Below are 15,859 nucleotides of genomic sequence, written 5' to 3'. Positions count from 1 at the left end.
TTATTCCTGCGTCAGGTAAAGGCAAACCCACTCGTGGGATTGCTTTTGCTCAGGGACCTGAATATACTTGGCAGGTAATGCAGGAAGATGGGAAGTCTGATGTGTACTTCAAGGGGATTTAGTTTTGGGGTAAAACGCTTAATGAACTTAATTATATGCTGTTGCTTGCTATATAACACTTGTATAGCCCATCAGCTAGATGCCCATTTTGACCGCTTTGGCCTTTTAAAACAAGGTTTGTGCTGTCATGATCACCAGCAGAGCATGAAGTCATGGTGTGGAGGCAGTGTTCTCACAGGAGAATGGATAATTGGTATATAAACTCTGAATAATCCTGAAAGATACAGCAAGGCCATGAGAGGCCCGAGGAAGCTTAAGCAAGCAAGATAAGAAGCAGCTGGAATTCACTGAGTTATGAAAACTGTGGACTGTTGGTAAGCTTTTGAGGTTCAGTTCTCACACCTGTGCTTAACCAATTATATGTTAGTTGCTAAGGGTCTTCAAGGCATGTATGCAATCATAATATGCCAAATCACTGTAAGTGCATGTAAGAAATAGTGTATAAGGACTTAAGGCTTTGTAATAAACAGCTTTTGTCTGATCATATTGATCTCTGACTGGGTCCATATGTTTTCTGTGGCAGTCATGGGAAAAGCCAACAGCAGCAGAACTGTCCTCAGGTCACCATCGACTGACCCTGAATTCCTTTTGATCATCACTCTAAGAAAGAATCAACTTTGAAACCAGACGAGATCAGCAGTGACCAGATGTCTTCAGTGGTGTTGTTAGCAGGCAGTAATCCAACACTACACACTGTCTCTCCTGCCCTGAAAGTCTGTTACAAGTGATGGAGCCTGACTACATGGACTGAATGAATTCAGCAACTTTATAGGGATTGGTAGTGCTCTCTTTGTGTGTGCATGTGTGTATATGAGACTAAAAGGAATGGTATATTGAAAAATAGGTGATTTGAGCATTATGTAGATGGTATGGAATAAGGGGTGGATACTTTCCTGGGTTCAGCTGTAACAGCTATTTTTCTCCTTCCTTGTAGCTGATGCAGTGCTGTTTTCAGCTTTAGTCTGAGAACAATGCTGATAACACACTAATGTTTTTAGTTGTTGCTAAGTAATGTTTACTCCCTTCAAGGATTTTTTCAGTCTCATGCTCTGTCAGTGAGGAGGGGCATGGGAAGCTGGGACAGGATGCCTGACCTAAACTAGCCAAAGGGGTGTTCCATAACACAGCACGTCATGCCCAATATAGAAACTGGGGGGAGTTACCCAGAAGGCCCTGATAGCTGTTCAGGTCAGGCTGAGTGTCAGTGGTTGGGTGGTAAGCAATTGTATTGTGCATCACTTGTGTTTTATTGTTTTCCTTTTCCCCTTTTATATTCTCTCCCCTTGTTATTTCCCTTCTCATTATTATTATCATTGGTGGTAGCAGTTGTAGTTTTATTTTATACCTTAGTTACTGGACTATTTTTATCTCAGCCCATGCCTTTTACATTCTTTTGTTTCTCCTTCCCATCCTTTCATGGCCGGGGAGAGTGAATGAGTGGCTGTGTGTTTTTGAGTTACCAGATGTGTTTAAAGTATGACAACCAGCAGTAGTAATGTCAGTTGTCCCGTTCATTGTGGTCCTGTTCAGGTTTCTTCTGCATGTAGGAAAAGCAGATTGTTTCTTTTTGTTGGAGTATGACTGTTGTAGATAGAACAGAGCAAGATTTTCTTGCCCCTATATACTTAAAATGCAACAGCAGTACTGGATGCATAAATGTAGTAGGTAGCAATTGTGATATTTAAAATAGCAAGGGTGCTTTCAAAACAAGAATGGCAATACAACCACTAAAGAAAGGCAGGGAATTTTCTTCTCTGGGAACATGCAGATTACTAGAGGGATTTATTGAATAATTTCTGTGTACATTAGAATGGGATCTTTGCGCATGAAAGGAAAATGTCACTTTAAATCGGTATTTAAATGAGAGAAGGAAGTAACAGTTCTCTGTTTGGGTTAAGCTGACCAGTTGTGCTGGGAGTGTACAATGAGGCAGATGCAAATGGTAGATAAGGAAGAAGTGAACAAAGAAAGATCTAAATTGGAGAAGGTGTTGGTGGCAGTATGTGCCAGAGGGTTAAGTCTGTTCCTGCCTCTTTCAACAAAATGACAAACCTTTCAAAGTAGGGAGGTGGTCACTTAATTTGCATTTTTCCAGAGAGGTTTTGGTTTTGGTTTGTTGGGTTTTTGTGGTTTTTTTGTTTTGTTTTTGTTTTGTTTTGTTTGTTTGTTTTGCAGCTGGTGAAACTAATGGAGCTACATGGAATAATGTTTGTGTAATAAAAGTATCAGCACTGAAATGTCTTAAAAACCAGTTAGCATATATTAGATGTTCCCAGAATTGAAGTATTGCTTTAAAATTCCAGTATATCAGTGTTTTAAAGTATTTACCTGCAGCATTTGTGTGTGCTACTTGAGAGCAGCCTGCATGTGTACAGGTAGGGAAAGTAGATAGTGATGTCTGATGACTGATATTATTATGAATGACCATCCATAACTTCCTCTTTAAAATGTCAACTCAAACTGTTTAACAGAATTACTTATTTAAAGGAGAACTTACATTACTTTTTTTTTTTAACACAGGGCTGTAATAAGTACTAGAGTTCCTCAGTTTTGTATTATTGCTAACTTTACAGGTGCACCAGTATGCTATGGTAAAACCACAAGTGTTAAAATGTGTGTCATTCTACAGTTTATGTGATGCTGGTGGGTTATGTATATCATGTTTATTCCAGACAATCCTAAAGTAAATGTTTCTAACACAAAAATGCTGAGGGGAGATCTATTGGACAGTGTTGTAACATACTTTGTCATCTAGCCTTTATCCCTACAACTCTTGATCCTGAAAATGTTTACAAAAAAGGTTAACAGGGAAATTTACAGGAAAGAAAATGTGTTCTGGAAGAAAAGACACAAAATTATTGCCTAACCATTCTGGAAGTCTCTTGCTGATGGCTGAAGTGATGTGTAGAAGCGTTTCAGTCTGGTTACAGAAGAGCCTTTGAGGTAGTATGAGTGTGCATGTGTGTGTGCACACTCACTCCCCAGAGCACCAGCCTTGCCTGCTCCCAGACCAGATTGGTTACTGCTTGAAATGTAAAGTTTCTGCCTTAGAATTGTTTATGGTCTTGGTCATGTTAGTATGCTAAAGAAATTAACTGATAGCTTCTAAATTCTTTCTTTTTGATCCTAAATATGTCTGTCTTAATGCAGGCAAGAAGACAACAAGACCTTAATCCTGGATCTAACCGAGGAAGTGGCAATGATCTCAAGCTACATTAATCAACAGTGGCAGGTGTACCATGAGTCTGCACCCATGCATTGCTTCTACTTGACAAAGGATTTAATAAAAGACCAGAAACTGTGATAACTGGGTATAGTATGGTCTTCTTCCTGACCTGCAGCAGTCGGAATCACCATGAACTGCCATACTTTGCATTATGTGTTACAATACCTGCATTTCCCATTTTAAGTATGTAGCCAGTGGTAATTGTTTTTTTTCCTATACAGACTTACTTTTGTTGGTACTATTTTAGTGAAATAGAAACTTATACAGCTATAAAACCATTTTTCTCAAACCTAATAATTATCACTTAAATAGGTCAAGATATTACAAGTTTAAAGCTTTTTTCTGTTTTGGTTTTTGGTTGGTTGTGTGTTTTGGCTTGGTGGGTTTTTTTTGGGGGGTGGTTGTGGGGTTTCTTTGGTGTTTTTTGTTTTGGGGTTTTTTTTCTTTGGGTGGGGTCTTTTGTGGGTTTTTTTATTTTATTTTTTTTTCTTAATCTGCTTTTGGAATTTTGTACTTATTGTGCTCCTGCTTTTAGATATACATTCTTAACTTCCTTTTACTACTTTTTCTAAATTTGCAAGGCTTTAAAACTGCTGACATTATTTTGCATTATTTCCAAGCTAAACCCAGTGAATCAGAGCTGTTGGAATCCCTTTTCAAACTTTGTGGAGTTTTAAATATTATTTGTAGTATTCTTTTAACTGCTAACAATCCATTGGTTCCACTTTTTAAAGGATAAAATCTTAAAATGTAATTTTAATGCATTAATAATGCATTCTGCCCCAGTATCTGTCTCATATTTTTATTACGAAGGAAGTTTAGGTGGTGGTTATACCCCTGTATGTAGTACTTTACTGAAACTCAGGAAGTTGCAGGCTGGCTTCTGTTTTATTCAGTTGTTTTTTTTTTTTAAACTAGTTCTTCAAAGGGATACTGCAACTCTACCATCTGATTCAACTGGGAACAAAAGGTGATATGTATTAAGTCATGTTTAAGACAGCTACTTTAAGTATAATTTATAACTTAAGCTTTTTGTAAAGTGCTGAATGGGAAAAAGATGAGATGAGGCTGTGTGCAGAGAATCTCATACTATGCATAAGACAGTCTTATGCAAATTAAGACTACATTGCAGTATATATTGCATTTTCTAACAGGTTAAGATTTAGAATGAATTTGTGTGAATTATCTTGTTTTATTTGGGGTGATGGTGAATGGACATGTTCCAAATTTTTCATTGCATCCAATATTTGAAGAAAATAGATTGGAAGTGTGATGTCTTTTGGCTTTGTTAAAATGTTTTGCTTCCTGTACAGCCTGATGAATTAAACTGTCACTGAATTTTTTTTTATTTTTTTTTTAAGTAGGTGATCTGGCTTCAGTATTTTAAAAATTATTTCAAAGTTAAACTTCGTATGGTATAGAACAGTTAAATCATTATTAAATTTTATGATGTAGATAATTACATTCTTCACTAATTGCAAAACAATTGATACAAAAGAGGTCTTGCAAGAATGTAAGCAGATGTTAATGTGAAGGAGACTATGTTAATATGAATATTTAACATTCACATCAAAATGTCAATAACAGTAAACTGTGATAAAGTCATCAAGTAGGAATAATTTGATACTTCACTTTAAATGTGATTCACTTGAAAAAGAACCTTTTTTCACTCTCTGACAATATAGTCTTCTTGCTGCTCTTCCCCCAAAGAAAGAACTTTTCTAAAGTTTCTGCAATAAGTTAAGGGACACCTGCATGCCCCTGCATGCATCCCTAGCCTTGGAGCTCCTCTCCCATCTGTGTATTTTTTTTATGGAGTAGTCTGAAGGTGTATTTTAAAAGGCTTCCCTAACTTTTGGGGCAGTGGTTTTACACCATGAGTGCACAGGAAATTATGCTATCAGATATTAATGTTATGTTTGTGCAAATAATGAACTTCCCCCATTATCATAGAATCATAGAATAGTTAGGGTTGGAAAGGACCTGTTGTGCTGCTTTTGATATCTTAATGCTGGCATTAAGCTCACAAGCTCTTACACTCTGCTAGTTAGTGCAGACTTTTTAAAGTGCATTTTAATTTATTGATGTAATTTTATTTTTTCATAATTTTTATTTAAACTGAAGTTGCATCATCTTTCTTGAATTCATCTTCTGTAAGAGTTGCCTTAAGCTACAGGATTGCTTTTGCTTCTTTGTATTGTAAGCTTAACTTTCATAATAAAATTGTGTAGTGAAAACAGGTCACTGTAAATTTATTTCTGACCTCTTGCCAGTCTGTACCCATGTGTTAGATGTTTATGGGGTGATTTTTCCAACCTACTGCTTAAGCAGGTCTGCCTTGGTGTCCATGCTTAAAGCAATAGTGACATCCAGTGGTAATGATGTGGACTATTGTACAGGGGGGTTGTACAAGGGGGTATTGTGAACATCAGGAGAAGTTCTTGGGATTCTGTATTGCTTAAGTTACATGGCTTACTCAACAGATATATCGCTCAGCAAATACCTATTGTGCCTTACCATGCAGTACCAGAACATAACCTCCCAATAAGGAAGCTATTCCAATTTATATAAAGGTTGGTGCGAGGGGTTAACCGATGCAAGACAGTTAGGGTTAAGGAATGATTTATTAGGGGCTGCAGTTGTTTGCTAAACAATATATACTGCCTGCTTAATATTTATTGTGCTTGCCAAAGCAGGATGGGAGGATGTTAGGCTATTGATAAGAGGAAGGGACCGTAAGGTGGTTCCTGCCCTCTGGACCCCTAAACCAGCTGAGAACAACTTTTCGGTTTGGACGGTGACCAAACAACCAGGGAGCATGCGCGATGACTAAAGGTGAAAAGTTCAGGCCCGAGGAAGACTCATTTACTTCATCTTGAAGACCCCTACCCACAGGAGGAAGACTCATTTACTTCATCTTAAGACCCCTGCCCATGACCAGAGGGGGCACCATGCATGTGCAAAGGACCTTTGAGTTCATTATAATATGAAGCGGGGATAGGATATGAATATGTATAGACGTATTGTATAACCTAATGCATATGTAGTACTTTAGAGGATAAATATAGAGAAGAACATCACTGGGGTGCGCATGCTTTTGGAGGAAGTAATCCCCCATGCGCCTCAGCTGAATAAAGGCATACCTACTTTACAACTTTAGGGAGTTGTGGAGTCTATCTGCATATGAGTCATGGATTTAAGGTCATTTTTCTCTTTCTTGGTAGCTGGTGCAGCGCTGTGTTTTGACTTTCAGCTGGGAACAGAGCTGAAAAACAATGATGTTTTGGTTTGTCCAAGGACTTTGTGAGCCTCATGCTCTGCCAGGGAGGAGGGGAAGCCGGGAGGAAACAGAGACAGGACACCTGACCCAAAACTGACCAAAGAGGTATTCCATACCACAGCACATCATGCCCAGGATGTAACTGGGAGAGGGACCCGGAAGGGCTGGTGGACTGCAGGGTTAGAGGAGGTATCAGTCGGTGCTTGGTCAGGCTGGGGGGGCGAGTTATCGGTCGCCTGGTGATGAGGTGTTGTATTCTCTTCCCTTGTTATTTCCTTTATCATTACTATTATTGGTGGCAGCAGTAGTGATTTGTGTTATACCTTAGTTACTAAACTGTTCTTATCTCAACCTGTGGGAGTTGCATTCTTTCTGATTCTCCTCTCCATCCCTCCAGGAGTAGGGGGAGGGCAAGAAGAGGGGGGGGAGTGGGTGAACAAGCTGTCTGGGTGGGGTTAAACCACGACAACCTGCAAAGCTCTTGTAAAGCTGCAAAAATCTTAGGTGGTATAACTTCAAGTATCTAATATTGAACCTCAGTGGTGGTCATGTACTGAAATCACATAGGCGATTGCTTTGTGAATAACTTGGGACCTGCCTCCTGCTTTGGGAGTGTTTGCATGTACTGCAGTTGTGTGGCCTGACAGGGTCTTGGCAGCACTTCTGTTTTTTTGGGGGTTGTTTTTTGTTTGGTTGGTTTTGGGGTTGGGTTTTTGGGGGGTTGTTTTTGTTGTTTTTTTTTTTTTTTTTGTCTGCCTTTAGCCCAGGACCCTACTCTTATTACAGCTGTGCTCAGGAACCCATCCTGTGCATAGGAACAGGACGCATTTCTGTCAAGCTGTTCTTTTGTTACTATGTTTCCTATGGAAATAAGAGAATAACAAAAATGGCTTCAAGAATGAAAACTGCAATGTGAAGTCAGAGCAGAGCAGATGTTTGAATAGGCCACATTTCTCATAACTAATTTGCCTGACATCCTGTCCTCACACTGCTGCGACATGGAAATCCCAGGACATGCATATTCACCAGCTGCAACACAGCTTGGAGCTGCTTGGGGGTTAAGTAACTTTATTAAATAGCTTTCTCAATTACAGGTTGAGATAAGTGAGTTTCCAGAATTGCCTTAGCCTCATTTCTTTAAAGGCGGGGGGGGGACAATGTGGAAGAGCTGAGTGCTGCTTTGGCCAGTACTGTGAAGATTGGGTACCTGTAGGAGGGGATGAAGTGGGAAACAGGAGTGTTTCTTGCTCAGCTGAATGCTGCTTACTTGGCTTGGTCCACAGTTTACCACAGCTGGTGAGGCTTTTGTGAAGTCTTTGTTGCTCCCCACAGCTCTTCAGGTGAGTAACTGTCTTGGGGTCATGGGTTTTTCCAGTGCTCTGCTTTGCCTCACTCCATGCTGTAATTCTGTTTTTCACAGGAGCTAGTGACCTCATCACCTTTCACTCTTCAGTCCTCTCTCTTTCCCATAGCAGGGGAAGGATTAGATTGAAAATAGGGAACCCTTCTAGTGCTGGAAAAAGTTTGTACTGGATAGCTCCTGTGTTTTCCAGCTGTTCTCCACTGCTTTGCTGAAAGAGACTGTCCCTACAAGCCTTGCCCACTTGCACCCCCAACTCTTTAAGCTTTTCCTATTTATACCATGCAAAAATCCAGCAAAGTAGAAAAATGAGCAGTGCAAGTAAGAGAACTAAAACGTTTTGGCTGCTGATTGTACTTGGCCTTAACAGCTTCTCATATGAGTACACTGTTAGTGAAGCACAAAGTTGGGGTGATAGTGCTGCTGCTGGAGTACTTTTGGAGGATTTCAGGGCTTTGGCCCTTTGCAGCAGGGATGCAGATCGTGGCTCTTCAGGTTGTGCTCCCTGGGGAGAACTGGGATGTGAAGAGCTGAGTTCTGTACAGGGGGAAGTAAGCAGTTCATGGAAGAAGCCACGTGAAGGTGGTTGGGCTTTGCCTTCAATAAGTGAGCAGATACCTGAGCACATCAGGTTGGAAAAGGGAAGGGGGGACCTGCAGGGGCAGGCATTCCCAACAGCAACTCTTTCCTTCAAGTCTGGCAGGCACTGTTGTGTCTGCCCTCACTTTAGGCTGGCAAAAATCGTTGTGGTTCTTGGCTTGAGTGGAAGATCAGGGGACATGCGGTACTGAAGGCTCATACATAGTGCAGCAGTTCTGGGTACCAATTAGTAGATTTGTTGTAGTCCACAGATTTGGGAGGATATTTGGGGATGCTCAGCCCTGCATGTGGACTGCCTGTAATCCAGCTCCAGGTCATTTGTTCTAGCTGTGTTTGAGGATAGGGGCCAGGGTAAGGAAGAAAGGGAGGGATAGGCAGTGTTGCATGCACAGACTGCTCTTAGCTGCCCTGTGCTTGCCTTGTGCCTGGGCCAGAGCTGCTGCTGCCTCTGAGAGCCCCCAAGCCTCTTCCTGGCAGTGACATCCCCAGCTCAGAGTGGGTCTGTGGATGTTCCCACACAGAGGAGAGGACAAATCCTCTTTCTGGTACTGCTCTGCAGAGCACATCTGGCATACAACTGCTGGGACCTGGCATCAGTGGGACCATGGGGTGTGTGACTGAAACCACCAACCCCATGAAGGTACCTTTGTCACCAGCTCCTTCAAACCTTTTTGGTGTCTTGTATTTTGCTTCCGTGTCCCAGGCAGGGCATGCTGATGGGACCATGGGACACCATGCTGCAAAGTGGGACCAGAACAAGAGGGAATAAACTGGAAAGTGAGCCCCTGTAGTCTAGGAGTGTGAGGGGATGGCTGCAAAGGGAAAAGGAGCAAGGTAGAAAAGCAGGGTCTGCAGGAAGGACCTTGCTCCAGCTGGTTGCCTCTCCCCAGGGGGGGATGTCAGCCATCAGGCTCTTCAGAACAGCACATGGCCATAGCAGGACCTCTTCTCTTGTCAGCAAACTGGGCTCATGCTCTGCTGTGATGAATTTGTAAGAGACTTTTAATTGTGACAGACAGCGGGCCCTTTGAAAAGCTGTCCTCACTTCTGTAACTGAAGATCTGCCACCCCTTTAATGTTTTGCCCTGCATTTTAATACTGTAGCCCATTGCTCAGGCTGGGGGTTTTAATAGAGTAACAACTGGTAGATGTTTCCCACTTGGTGCATGCTGTGTTCAACCCCTGGCACATGGCACAGGATCTGCCCACCCCCCTCCCAATTTCTTGCTCCAAAGAAACCATTAGTGAAGGCGATGCACCCATCAACAGAGATGGAGGGTTTGCACAGGAGACCAGTGTCTTGGCTCTGTGGCTGTAGCACATGGAAGTGAGCTCTGCGCCCTCCAAAGTAGCTTTTTGGTGTTCTGTGGCTGACTGCAGTGTGAGCTGGATGCCACACAACAGCAGCAACAAGTATAAATGTTGGCTTGGGTGCAAAACGGATACTTTTGGGTGCAAGACCCTTTCTTTCTTGCTGAGGCTGGGCTGGTGGTGGGGATCTGTACAGTGAGGTCCCTGCTAGCAGTGCCAGCAGCACATGCTCCCCTCAGTTCCCAAAAGGGCTGCAGGGCAGTTTGCTGCAGTCCCACAACTATGGAAAACAAAAATAATGGAATAGAAATATAGCTATGGCTATGAGGAACATAGTGGCCTGAGAGAGCACCCAGGCAGTTTCATGTGCTGCTCTCTGAAGCCCAGCAAAACCCAGCACTGCAGGGACTGGGTTGCTCTAAAATACCACTTAATGAAGCTCAACTGCAAGGAGGAATTTCTGGTGATGCTATATTGGACCAAGTAATTTCCAACTGTGAAATGATCAGTCTGCGAAGCGGGCTGGGAGCAAGGCTGAGCATCTCGTTTTATCTGTTGCAGCCTGTGAGTAAGATTCAAGTAATTTCTGTGCTGCTTGTTCACAAGAAGTCAGTGACAAAGGGGGCAGTCAGAGATCTCAAGCACAAATATAGGCTGCATGCTTAATGGATTGGGAGCAGCCCTGAGAAGGACTTGTGGGTGTTGGTTGAATGGGAAAATTCAGTCCATAAACAATTGGCTTCGAGGCTGGTGCTGCAGGCAGGGCTTTGGATTCTTTGATAACGGCTGGTTTTATAGGGCACCAGTCTGGACATTGGCATGTGGGAAAGGTTTATCGCACAGAGGCAAAAGGATGCTGGGGCACGAATTAGCAGGGCTCATTTGGAGAGCTTTAAACTAGATTCGAAGGGGGATGGGGTTGTAGCTGGGCTTGCCTCAGTGGGACAGCGCTCCGGAATTGATGAAGACTGGGAGGCCTCCTGTAATCCTAGGGTGAAATCGGTGTGCTCAGCTCGCTCCCTGAAATGTCTGTACACCAATGCGCGCAGCATGGGAAATAAGCAGGAGGAGCTAGAAACCTGTGTTAAGTCAGGAGATTATGACCTGGTGGCAATTACAGAGACGTGGTGGGACAGCTCACATGACTGGAATATAGTCATGGAGGGCTATGTCCTTCTCAGGAAAGACAGGCCAGCCAGGTGGGTTGGTGGGGTTGCTCTTTATGTGCGAGAGCAGCTACAATGCACTGAGTTCTGTCCAGGGACAGATGATGAGCGAGTTGAGAGTCTGTGGGTGAGAATTAAGGGGCAGGCTGGCAGGGGCAATACTGTTGTGGGTGTCTGTTACAGGCCACCGGATCAGGGTGAGGAAGTTGACGAGGCCTTCTACAGGCAGCTGAGAGCGGCCTCACAGTCACAGGCCGTGGTCATTGTGGGGGATTTTAATTTCCCTGATGTTTGCTGGAAGGACTACTCAGCAATGCAGCCGCAGTCCAGGAGGTTCCTCCAGTGTATAGATGATAACTTCCTCATGCAAATGGTGGATGAGCCAACCAGGAGAGGTGCGCTGCTGGATCTCATCCTCACTAACAAGGAAGGTCTGATCAAAGCAGTGAAGGTTGAGGGTGATTCAGAGAAAACTCCAGGAACAAACTTGCCAACAAAGTTTTCAATCTGACAAGCAGGTATTCTTTATTGCCGCACCGGGAGACACGGGGGATAACTCCTCCTAACATGTGCTATACAAGCCACCCTTATATAGTCCCTGGGCATACATACATATTCATGAGGTTACTTATGGATTACATCACTTTCCAGAGAGTTCCCCGCATGCGTACAGAATTGTGGTGCTGGTCTCTGAAGGTGGGTTACTTCTTCCAACAATCTTCATCACTTCTGGCAGCCTTTGAAGCATGCACAGTAGATGCTCATACCAGTTTAATTGGTTCGTTAGCACCAGAGACATAATAATCCTCCTATCCTCCTACTTATCAGTTAAACTGTAGCCCATCCTGGACACCTGCAGTTCCCAGATACTCCTTATCCCTGTGTCCTGTTCTTCTAGACTGTTTTTCTTAAAACTAGGCCAACTATAACGATTTATCTTGTGAGAATTCTCAGTATGTTCTCTAGCTGTACTCTATTTTTTTTCTCTGTGTATCATGCACCTCAGTAATTTTCCATTGCTACTGTTACAAAGCCATCAAACTTAACATTACTTAAAACTACTTATAAAGGTTTCTATATCCCATTTTGTGATTTTGTGCCCCTTTGTCTCAAATTCCCCCCTTTTTCTATCCTTTTGCAAATTCTTTTGCAACATTTTATATATTACCATTGCCATCAAAAGTCTTTTTGAAATAATTTCCCGTTTCTACCTGGTGCTTAGTTTCATTCCTTTTCCAATCTTCGTAATTTATCATAGACCGTTTACAACACCAGAGGGAACATTGTATCATACCACAAGTAATCAATATTAAAATAATTAACACCAATATTCCTGCAACCAGTTGCCTCAACCAGGAGAGATTGGGTAACCATGAAGTTAACTTCTTCCATGTTTCTTCAAAGCCCCAGGAGGTGTCATCCATGGCCATTTCATGAAATATCTTAGTTTGCTTCCAAATTTCCTCCAGATCTGTTTCAATTCTGCCACTTTAGTCTGTATAGGAACACCAGCTTTCATTGATTATGGAAGAAACCCCTCTTTGTGATGCCAGTAACATGTCTAGAGCCATTTGGTTTTGTAATATCACCTTAGATAGGCTAGTTATCTCTTGTTGTTCTGCCTGGATTATACCTATGTTTTTACTTTCCATTTCCTCTATGGTTGCTGAGATATTTACAATTGCCTTCTCTAATTCACTTACTGCCAAAGATGGAATTAGCCCTTTTACAAAACTATGAAATGAGTTGTGCCATTCAATAATAGGGTTAAACCCTCACTTAATTCATTTAGCAAAACTTCCAATCCAGGTCCCAGAAGGGTACCTGTTGATAATAGTAAAGTTGGGTATTATAGCACCTAAGGTGCGTGCCCCCTTCCATTTGGGGGTAGAATCTTATAAGCATTTTTTCCACATAACCAATATCATCCTTTCCCTTTAGGAATGGGCCATCACTGAACTACGATACCATATACCATACAATATTAATTGTATGATTGCAATTTGAATGGTGACCTACATCTGTGGCATTTAAACAAGCCTGATCTCCTACCCTGGTTCCTGGTGTAATACATCTTTGTGCACAGGTGTAGTATTTATTACCTGGGTTAGGATTAACTATTTCAAATGTTAACCTTTCCTTCGAATACAGATTGCTAGTGTTCACCCACAAATTTGTCCATGAGACAGTGTTAGGAATTGGAACTCCAATTAATGGGAGATCCAGGCTTTCTCCTGATTTAGGCAACTGTGCACACACCCAACAGTCACTACGATTAAAACATTAGTAACATTCTGCACTAATTTCAGGTATAAATTCTGGTCCCAAGCTTGTGCGCCAGTTATCATATGAGTCCAAATTATGACCGACACAATTTCATACGCAAGGGTACTGAAGGTTCGATCCACCCTGTCTTCTCTGGCTCTGGTGCTTTCTTTATTCTTGAATAATGTGCCCAAGCAGGTTGTTCCTTTATCTTCACTGCTGTAAAGGTGATCAATAATATCTGGTATACTCCGCTCCACTTCTCCTGTAGAGGATCTCCTGAAAAATTCTTAACATAAACCCAGTCTCCAGACCTGAAAGGGTGAATTGGATAATCCAAACCTCTGGCTCTGGTCCCCACTATTCTCTTATTTATCTCCTCCAACTGTTTTCCCAGATTGATCAGAAACTGTCGGAGATAGCCTTCCCCCACTTCCTGAAGACTCTCTCCTTTAAACTGGGACTGATATGGTCTTCCATACAAAATCTCAAATGGGCTAATCTCTTCTTTTGACCGGGGTCTAGTTCGAATTCTTAATAAAGCCAGTGGTAATGCCTGGTACCAATATAAATTCGTTTCCTGACATATTTTACTAATTTGTTGTTTAATCAGATGGTTTATCTTTTCTACTTGCCCACTGGCCTGAGGCCTATATGGAACATGCAGTTGCCAATCAGTTTCTAATTTTTTGCTAATTTCTTGTAACAATTTTGCACTAAAGTGCGAGTCTCGGTCAGAAGAAATTGCCTCTGGTACCCCAAAATGATCTTATTATCTTGTTAAATAATATTTTAATCACTTGTTTTGCATTATTTATTCTGTAAGGGAATGCTTCTGGCCAGCCTGAAAAAGTATCCGTTAACACCCATAAATATCGATAACCACCCCTTTTTTTTTTTTTGGTAATTCAGAAAAATCTATTTGCCACTGCTGTCCGGATAACTTCCTCTCCCAATTGTCCCAGTTTGATTTCTATTTTCAGTCTTAGGATTATTCTTAAGACATAGCTGACATTGTTTTGTCACTAATTGAACTGTGGTGTATAGATTTGTTTGTCTAAATATTTATGCAAAGAGTTGCTACCCCAATGAGTTTTATTATGTTCTTCCTGAGCTAACATCCAGAGCTGGTTATAGGGGATTACAATTCGTCCACCAGGTATTTGAGCCCAACCCTCTATTTTGCTGTCCCTTTAGATTCTCAATCAATTTTCTATCCTCTTTTGAATATCTAGGTTTAGATTTTTCAATTGGTAGTTTGCCATCAGGGATTAAGGACATGATTTGAAATTGTTTAGCTGCTCATTTGGCTTCAAAATTGGCCAAATTATTTCCAATTTCTTGATCAGAGCCACCTTGTTGATGTCCTTTACAGTACATAATAGGTACTTCTTCAGGTAGCTGAACAGCTTCCAGTAATTGTAGAATTTCTGTAGCATGGTTAATCTGTTTCCCTTGTGTGTTCAAAGGTCCACATTCTTTCCAGATAGCACCATGGACATGGACCACACCAAATGCATATTTAGAATCAGTCCTAATATTTATCCTTGTATCTTTAGCCAGTTCCAGAGCTCTTATTAATGCTATTACTTTTTACTTCTGGGCAGAGATGTTACCAGGTAAAGGTTTAGATTTTTTTTTTTATTCTTTTATTATTTTTTTTTTTTTAACCTGTGAAGTGGTGGTAATGGCATATCCTGCCTTTCATTTACCATTTTTCATGAAGCTACTACCATCAGTAAACCAAGAATCATCATCTTCCAGAGGTTTTTCTTTCAAGTCTGGTTGGCTCGAATATACAGTCTCTATGGTGGTCAAGCAGTTCTGTGTTAGTGGTTCTGTCGATTGTTCCTGCAAAAGGATGCTGGATTCACAACGTTAACGACCACAATTTCTGTATCATCCTGTTCTACAGTGGTGGCCTGGTATTTAAAAAAACGTGAAGGAGATAACCAGTGGGCTCCTTTCTGCTCCAGGACTACTGATACCACATGGGACACTAGCACAGTAATCTTTTGTCCCAAAGTAAATTTGCAAGCCTCTTTAATATTTGTGATAACTACTGCCATAGCTTTTAGGCATCTGGGCCATCCTTTGCTCGCTTCATCCAGCTGTTTTGAAAAACATGCCACTGCTCTGCTGTAGGGTCCTAGTTTCTGAGCAAGGACCCCCAAAGCTATTCCCTGTTCTTCACAGGAATATAGCCAAAAGGATTTAGTCACATCCAGGAGTCACAGAGCTGCAGTTCTCATTAGCTCCGTTTTTAAATTTCTAAAACCCCCTTCTGCTGTATCAGTCCATTCTAAAGAGGGAGAGTTTCCTTTGAACAGTTCATAGATTGGTTTTACCAGAACACCATAATCATGGATCCAAAGTCAGCACCATACAGTCATTACCAGGGATGTCCGGAGCTCCTTGACGGTTGATGGTCTTGGAGTCTGGCAAATGGCTTCTTTTCTAGCAGTTCCAAGTTCTCTCTGTCCTCCTGTTATTTCATATCCTAGGTAGGAAACTTGGGTTTGGGTTAGTTG

General features: G+C 41.8%; 1 protein-coding gene across 5 annotated transcripts in view; it reads left to right on the top strand.

Annotated features, from left to right (window-relative positions):
- The window catches only part of LOC133211069 (core-binding factor subunit beta-like), a 58,552-nt gene extending 54,830 nt beyond the window's left edge, over positions 1-3,722 (top strand). For all 5 annotated transcript variants that reach the window (XM_061351145.1, XM_061351142.1, XM_061351144.1 and 2 more), the window contains exon 6: positions 3,271-3,722. In XM_061351145.1, coding sequence (XP_061207129.1) covers positions 3,271-3,339 — 69 coding nt within the window. In that variant the 3' untranslated portion in view covers positions 3,340-3,722. The remainder of the gene's footprint in view (positions 1-3,270) is intronic.
- The last annotated feature ends 12,137 nt before the right edge of the window (positions 3,723-15,859 follow it).

Source organism: Neopsephotus bourkii, unplaced genomic scaffold, assembly GCF_033783945.1.
Source record: "Neopsephotus bourkii isolate Nb327-2 ecotype Australia unplaced genomic scaffold, CSIRO-AGI_Nbou_v1 NB_558, whole genome shotgun sequence".
NCBI lineage: Eukaryota > Metazoa > Chordata > Aves > Psittaciformes > Psittacidae > Neopsephotus > Neopsephotus bourkii.
This window is presented reverse-complemented; position numbering and strand designations above follow the sequence as displayed.